The 8,361-nt window shown below is 46.9% G+C and overlaps 1 protein-coding gene across 2 annotated transcripts in view; it reads left to right on the top strand.

Moving 5' to 3' along the window:
- The first annotated feature begins 5,119 nt into the window (after positions 1-5,119).
- The window catches only part of rcn3 (reticulocalbin 3, EF-hand calcium binding domain), a 10,684-nt gene continuing 7,442 nt past the window's right edge, over positions 5,120-8,361 (top strand). Inside the window, exons 1-2 of one of the 2 annotated variants that reach the window (XM_060045915.1) lie at positions 5,120-5,265; positions 5,728-5,951. In XM_060045915.1, coding sequence (XP_059901898.1) covers positions 5,737-5,951 — 215 coding nt within the window. In that variant the 5' untranslated portion in view covers positions 5,120-5,265; positions 5,728-5,736. The remainder of the gene's footprint in view (positions 5,266-5,727; positions 5,952-8,361) is intronic. The other variant, XM_060045914.1, reaches the window with a different exon arrangement.

Genomic DNA, 8,361 nt, shown 5'->3' with positions numbered 1-8,361 from the left:
ACTCAATAGAGACATTTTAGTCGGCTATCCGATCCCAAATGCCCAGGTATCTTATATTGCATATAGGCTTCAGTTGAATTGCTTTCCTCGGGATTGACATGGTTCTATATTTCTACATATGTCTGTAGTCTGTAGTATTGCTGTCGGGATTGACATAGTTCTATATTTCTACATATGTCCTTCGTTCTGTTTTCAGCATATTCTGCCCAAAGGGCCGTACAAAAAAACGCAGTTCTTCATGTCCCAGGCCCTTCAGCTTAATGCAGGTAATATTACCATCTTATCTCTATGTTTTTGATGACTTCAAAACCCATTGGCCTCTGGATACAAAAACTATAAGACCAACAAAGACCCCCCCCCCCCCCCCCCCCCCCCCCCCGTCAAGTCCACGTTGAATAGACGGGGTACATCATTACTGATGTTCCCCAGTCGGCTCCATACACTGCCAACAGAGCTATCCATCCTAAGACATGAGTGCTACCCCAGCCCCCCAACACACAAACACACACACACGCATGCCGTGTGTGTTTGTGCGTGTTTTCTCTCTGACTGCACTTTGACATGGCCGTGACATCTTATTTGCATATTTCATTGGATTAGCTTAGAGGAGGAAAAAAAAACACAGAAGCCTCTTACCCAAAGACATGAAAAAGGAATTCTGAGTAGAGAAAGTACTGGGAAATACTAATATTAATACTAATAATGGATTTATAATCCCACCATCCACAATGAGGTCGTGATTTAATAAATCCAATTTGTGGATTTTATAAACCCATGACCGACCGACAGATAAGATGGTTAGATAGATGGCAAGACAGACAGACTGACAGAGGGTGGGATATATAAATAGGTAGACAGATAGGTAAATAAATAGATTGATAGATAGGTAGGGAGGGAGGGAGGGAGATAGAGAGAAAGAGAGAGAAAGAGAGAGAAAGATCGATCGATAGATAGATAGATAGAGAGGGAAAGTGAGCCAACGGGCCTCAAAAGTGTGTTGGAGATAGTTTTGGAGGTAAACACACAGGGAGAGACCGCAGGATGACTTGAGCATATGAAGGGGGGGGGGGGGGGTGTGCTTAAGAGGACACACACACAGAAACAAGGGGGAGATGGGGAAGGATGAGGGTGTCAACATGTTTTACTTCCGGTTGACAAGACTCCACACTCTCTACGCCTCCTCCCCCTCCCCTCTCCTGCTCCCCCTCCTCCTCCCCTCCTCCTCCTCCTCCTCCTCTTTCCTCGTCTCTCTCTCTCTCTCCAACCTCTACTCTTTGGCACCACACTACCCGCTCTCTCTCCTCCTCTCCTCTCGTGTGCCCTGCTCTGTCTCCCTACCCTACACAACCCTCACACGTATTCTCCTTTTGGTCATGAAACAGAAACCCTCAGAAACATTCCCGTTACCGTTTCAGAAGACTCCCCTCCACTCCTCTCGCAGTGTCGTCTAAAATATAAATGAACGAAAGGGCAGCCATTTAATCGGCGAGTCTGCATGCGAGCGGGGTCATGTGTGCGTCTGGTGTGTGTGTGTGTATGTCTGTGTGTGTGTGTGTGTGCACGTGCCCTCTCTGTGTGTGTGTGTGCACGTGCCCTCTCTGTGTGTGCGTGCGTATGTTTGTGCGCTCTCCCGTGCAGCCGCGTGCAGTGTGCATGCTCCTTGGATATGACGGTCGCTTCAGGGCAGCTTTTTTCAGACTCTTGTTACTTCCTCTCTGTCACCCTCTGTCTCCCGCTCTCTATCTCTCACTCTCTCCTGCCCTCGCCAGTGGGTGCAGAGGGTGTGTGTGTGTGTGTGTGTGTGTGTGTGTGTGTGTGTGTGTGTGTGTGTGTGTGTGTGTGTGTGTGTGTGTGTGCACTTGCGTGTCTGTGCGCGGGTTGGGGGGTTGGGAGTTCACCATGGCAACCACGCCGGAACAAATTAACATCATATCTTTAAAACAAAAACAATGCACATGTGTGGCCGATGGGAGTGTGTTTGTGTGTGCGTTGGGTTGCTCTGTGGTTGGAGGGGGTGACTATGGTGTGGTCCACTACACACGCATGCAGACATTTGAAAATCACGCTGTCATTGCTACCTTCGGTGACCACCGACTCTGCATATGCACAAACACACAACACACACGCACGCACGCACACACACACACACACACAACCACCCCCTTGTTAAGAGAGTGGGGAGGGGCTGGGTTCCAGCTCCGATACATTAACGCTGAAATATTCATTGCTTATGAATTACAGCCCCTCTCTCTCTCTCTCTCTCTCTCTCTCTCTCTCTCTCTCTCTCTCTCTCTCTCTCTCTCTCATTCCCCTTATTCCTTCTTGTTCTTCCCTTTCCTCCCATTCTTTGTCTGTCCCTCTCTCTCTCTCTCTCTCCCTCTCTCCCCCCTCCCTCCCTCTCTGCTGTTGTATGCCCGCAGGCTACACTGTGGCGCGGGCGGGCCCTCCCCCCCCCCCGTCCCCCCCCCCCCCGTCCTCACTCGCTGCCCATGTCACCTTCGATCGCTCCACAGAAGCAGACACAGCACTGCAGGGCCCGGAGAGGGGGGGGGGGGGGGGGGGGGGTGAGGGGGGGGAGAGAAAAAGAGCACAGAGGTTGAAAATGGGAGAGAGCACGAGGGGGAGAGAGAGGGGGAGGAGGGGGGAGGGTCGGGATGGATGAAGATGAGGAGAAAAGGGTGAGACATAACGGGCCAAAAGAGAAAAAAGTGTTTAGCTGCTTAGTACTTGCTTGTCTTGTCTGGAGGCGTATGTATTTGGGAGGCGTAGTGTTTACTGGGCTACTGCGGATCAATGTGGTTAATAGTGAGAAGGACCGATTGCTCGGCACAAATAATATTACTAGAAAAATCCTCCGTTGTGACTTTGTTTCCAAACAGAAAGAGAAAAGTTGGTTTCGTCAGCGTAAGACACGAGACACAGATGGGCTTGTAGGGATAGTTGCTTGTGCCAAAAACCTAGAAATGTCTGTGGCCTTTGTGGGTCAGTGCTGCTGTGTCCTGTACGTGAGAGCTCCGGGCGTGCTGGAGCGAGCTCTCTGGATGTCAACAATATACCACACTGGGGTGTAGCAGATACACAGACCTGATAGGTGCAAAAGTGCATGTGTGAATACCATGGTTGCTGTCTGTGTCAATTCCTAAATGCCTCGGAAATCTGAGAAAGATTGAGTGCCAAGATGATTTTATTGCTTTTTATATTGCAAACTAATAACATACCATTAGGGACAATTCATCAAAAGCACAACAAGCTAAATCGAGAAATTAAATCCTCTTCTAAAGTGTTTAAGGTGTGCAATGATCCATCTGTTTAAGTATGAAATAAACACCAAGTTCTACCGATCATTGTTTTGTTTCTATTGATTTCCGAAAAATGAGAAGTGATTATTTTCCTTAGTGTATAGAACGTGTGCCTTGAGTTGGTAGAGATCCAAGCCTTATAGGACATCCGATTTTTTTGGGTGCGTTTCTTTGCCATATTGAGAGGACCTCAGAGAGCTGTCATACTGTACAATCCTAAATCAACCAAACTAAAGCCTAACCTTGGCGAATTGAAAACGTTGTTTTGCAACGTTTCGCATGAGAAACACTGCCAAACACAACAGTGTTTCCCCATAATGACAAATGTCAACCCATTTCATGATTAATTACTGAATAATGACCAAAAAAAATTAAACATTAACATGCATAACAAACATTTCAATTCTTCTACCCGTTCCAGAATAGAGGCTGTCATTGGGTTCGGGGTGCGATGTACGAGCCCTACGAGCGGCTTCTGTCAGGGGGGAGGAGCCACGGCAGACAGGACAGCAGGACAGCTGATCCATACGCAGAACTCAGGCCAACACTGACGTGTAAACTACTACTAACCTGAACATATACCTATTATTTAGTGGTTCAGTGTTCGACTGAACTGGGCACTAGGTCAAACCCGGATATTAATATTGTATGAATATAAAAGTTAATATATTATTTCTAGAGGTCCATGTCTTTAAGGACTTTTTGGAGATTATGCAGAAGGCGTGTAGTAAACCTACAACAACAATTTAATGGTGACGTAAAGGAAGCGATACTAAATGACAAATCACTGATTAAAGCTCAGAACTATAGGCCTGCACATATAGCCTGTTACTATTTGTGTATTGATTAGCTAGGGCCAACTATTTGTAGGCCTGTAGGCCCCATCCTGATAACACGGACCAGGGCTTTTTCTAACCTCAAAACGAGAACAACGGGGAGGCAAAACACAGAGTCAAACAACCAGCAGGGGGTACATTATGCCTGCATGGTGAGTTAAGGGATTAGACGGACCTATACAATAATTACATGGGAATTCATAAATATGGCAATTCATAAGTTAAGCCCTATTATTTAAGGCCTGAAGCCAATCATGCCGGTGGTTTATCCTGGTGCTGATTAATTGACAAGTCGACTTTGTGCCCTACAGTTATCGGGGGACCGGCCTGCTGATCAACCGCAGGCCACATACACGATATGCAAAGAGGGAAATGGAGATAGATGCATGTCTCATTTTAAACCTATACTAATTATTACAATTACGACAGTTACAGCGGTGTTCGTGTATTGGTGTGGTTGTATGAACGTCATCCTGTTTTTTTTTTTTTTTTTTTTGTCTAAAAAATAAAAAAATGAAACATAAAGCATCCTCTTCTGCCCCCAGGCGCCGTGTCCTGATAATATGGGCGTTGTGGTGTTGGGGGGAAAGCGTCAACATAATGTTACAGGGCGTAGTATTCAGTCGTGCGAATAAAGATTTCGTCCCAAAGTGGCAAACACTAATAAAGTTTGATTCTACAACATAATATTCGGATATAATTGAAAAATAGCCTTAACGATAAACTCTTTATTTTATAGATATAAATATATCTTCGAGACAGTACACGCATGGCGTACAGTTTATTCGTATGGACACGTAGCTCCACGGTTTCATACGGGCTACAGAACCAAATGCTGATGAAAACTTGCAAGTCGTAACCTTAAACAGCATATTTTCAAGCGCGCTCCGGCCATGGATGCTTCTGCAGCGCGCGTCCCCGTGTCAACGTGGCGCCTTACAGCCAATCGGAACGCATTTGAACACACTTACCAAACTTTGCAACTTTTCATTGGATACATTACACGTTCAACCTTATCTGTATGGTTGCCTAAAAAATCACGACACCGCCTCTCTTTATTTCATATTTTAAAGGGGCAAAGGCAACTGCCAACGTGTACTCAAAAACATACGAGGTGTTGCTCCTAACTGGTGAGTGTGTTAAACATCTTGTTAAATAGTTGTTCATGCTCGTTTTTGATTGTCAAACGTTGATTTGCATTGTGGATTTTGCACATCGTCTTGCAAGGCCTGTATCTTTTATTCAGACTATCCAGTATACTGCACGAACGCTTGTGTTCGTGCCCGATGTGCAGATCATTGCTCGCCCTTTGAGTCAGACAATTGCATTATGTTTGTTTGTTCAGTCATTACCTATTACATTAAACGGTCAATAAATGTTTTATCATGACATGCATGTTTTATTATCGTTGTTAGCACTACAAATTTCAGTGTATGATAACTTATGACCTTATAGTTGAAGGAAATGTAGGCCCATTATAAAATGTTCTCTCTCTCTCTCTCTCTCTCTCTCTCTCTCTCTCTCTCTCTCTCTCTCTCTCTCTCTCTCTCTCTCTCTCTCTCTCTCTCTCTCTCTCTCTCTCTCTCTCTCAGACCGTGAAGATGTTGCTGCGGCTGCTTGTGTCATCCTTCCTCCTTGCGGGCACGTCCTTCGCCGTTCCCACCAAGGAGAAGCGCGTCCATCGCCATGGTGACCTCAGTGACCATCCCCACAAGGACGCCACCGACTTCCAGTACGACCACGAGGCCTTCCTGGGCAAAGAGGACGCCAAGACGTTTGACCAGCTGACCCCGGAGGAGAGCAAAGAAAGGCTGGCGTAAGTCCACACTAGACTAACCCCAACATCAGACCCACACTAGACTAACCCCAACATCAGACCCACACTAGACTAACCCCAACATCAGACCAACACTAGACTAACCCCAACATCAGACCCACACTAGACTAACCCCAACATCAGACCCACACTAGACTAACCCCAACATCAGACCAACACTAGACTAACCCCAACATCAGACCAACACTAGACTAACCCAACATCAGACCAACACTAGACTAACCCCAACATCAGACCAACACTAGACTAACCCCAACATCAGACCAACACTAGACTAACCCCAACATCAGACCAACACTAGACTAACCCCAACATCAGACCCACACTAGACTAACCCCAACATCAGACCAACACTAGACTAACCCCAACATCAGACCCACACTAGACTAACCCCAACATCAGACCCACACTAGACTAACCCCAACATCAGACCCACACTAGACTAACCCCAACATCAGACCCACACTAGACTAACCCCAACATCAGACCCACACTAGACTAACCCCAACATCAGACCAACACTAGACTAACCCCAACATCAGACCCACACTAGACTAACCCCAACATCAGACCCACACTAGACTAACCCCAACATCAGACCCACACTAGACTAACCCCAACATCAGACCAACACTAGACTAACCCCAACATCAGACCAACACTAGACTAACCCCAACATCAGACCCACACTAGACTAACCCCAACATCAGACCCACACTAGACTAACCCCAACATCAGACCCACACTAGACTAACCCCAACATCAGACCCACACTAGACTAACCCCAACATCAGACCAACACTAGACTAACCCCAACATCAGACCCACACTAGACTAACCCCAACATCAGACCAACACTAGACTAACCCCAACATCAGACCCACACTAGACTAACCCCAACATCAGACCCACACTAGACTAACCCCAACATCAGACCAACACTAGACTAACCCCAACATCAGACCAACACTAGACTAACCCCAACATCAGACCAACACTAGACTAACCCCAACATCAGACCAACACTAGACTAACCCCAACATCAGACCAACACTAGACTAACCCCAACATCAGACCCACACTAGACTAACCCCAACATCAGACCCACACTAGACTAACCCCAACATCAGACCCACACTAGACTAACCCCAACATCAGACCAACACTAGACTAACCCCAACATCAGACCCACACTAGACTAACCCCAACATCAGACCCACACTAGACTAACCCCAACATCAGACCAACACTAGACTAACCCCAACATCAGACCCACACTAGACTAACCCCAACATCAGACCCACACTAGACTAACCCCAACATCAGACCCACACTAGACTAACCCCAACATCAGACCCACACTAGACTAACCCCAACATCAGACCCACACTAGACTAACCCCAACATCAGACCCACACTAGACTAACCCCAACATCAGACCCACACTAGACTAACCCCAACATCAGACCAACACTAGACTAACCCCAACATCAGACCCACACTAGACTAACCCCAACATCAGACCCACACTAGACTAACCCCAACATCAGACCCACACTAGACTAACCCCAACATCAGACCCACACTAGACTAACCCCAACATCAGACCAACACTAGACTAACCCCAACATCAGACCAACACTAGACTAACCCCAACATCAGACCAACACTAGACTAACCCCAACATCAGACCCACACTAGACTAACCCCAACATCAGACCCACACTAGACTAACCCCAACATCAGACCCACACTAGACTAACCCCAACATCAGACCAACACTAGACTAACCCCAACATCAGACCAACACTAGACTAACCCCAACATCAGACCAACACTAGACTAACCCCAACATCAGACCAACACTAGACTAACCCCAACATCAGACCAACACTAGACTAACCCCAACATCAGACCAACACTAGACTAACCCCAACATCAGACCAACACTAGACTAACCCCAACATCAGACCAACACTAGACTAACCCCAACATCAGACCCACACTAGACTAACCCCAACATCAGACCCACACTAGACTAACCCCAACATCAGACCCACACTAGACTAACCCCAACATCAGACCCACACTAGACTAACCCCAACATCAGACCCACACTAGACTAACCCCAACATCAGACCCACACTAGACTAACCCCAACATCAGACCAACACTAGACTAACCCCAACATCAGACCCACACTAGACTAACCCCAACATCAGACCCACACTAGACTAACCCCAACATCAGACCAACACTAGACTAACCCCAACATCAGACCCACACTAGACTAACCCCAACATCAGACCAACACTAGACTAACCCCAACATCAGACCAACACTAGACTAACCCCAACATCAGACCCACACTAGACTAACCCCAACATCA

The sequence above is a fragment of the Gadus macrocephalus genome, chromosome 2 (assembly GCF_031168955.1).
Source record: "Gadus macrocephalus chromosome 2, ASM3116895v1".
Taxonomy (NCBI): Eukaryota; Metazoa; Chordata; class Actinopteri; order Gadiformes; family Gadidae; genus Gadus; species Gadus macrocephalus.
Note: the sequence above shows the minus strand (reverse complement) of the source record. Positions and strands in the feature narration are given on the sequence as shown.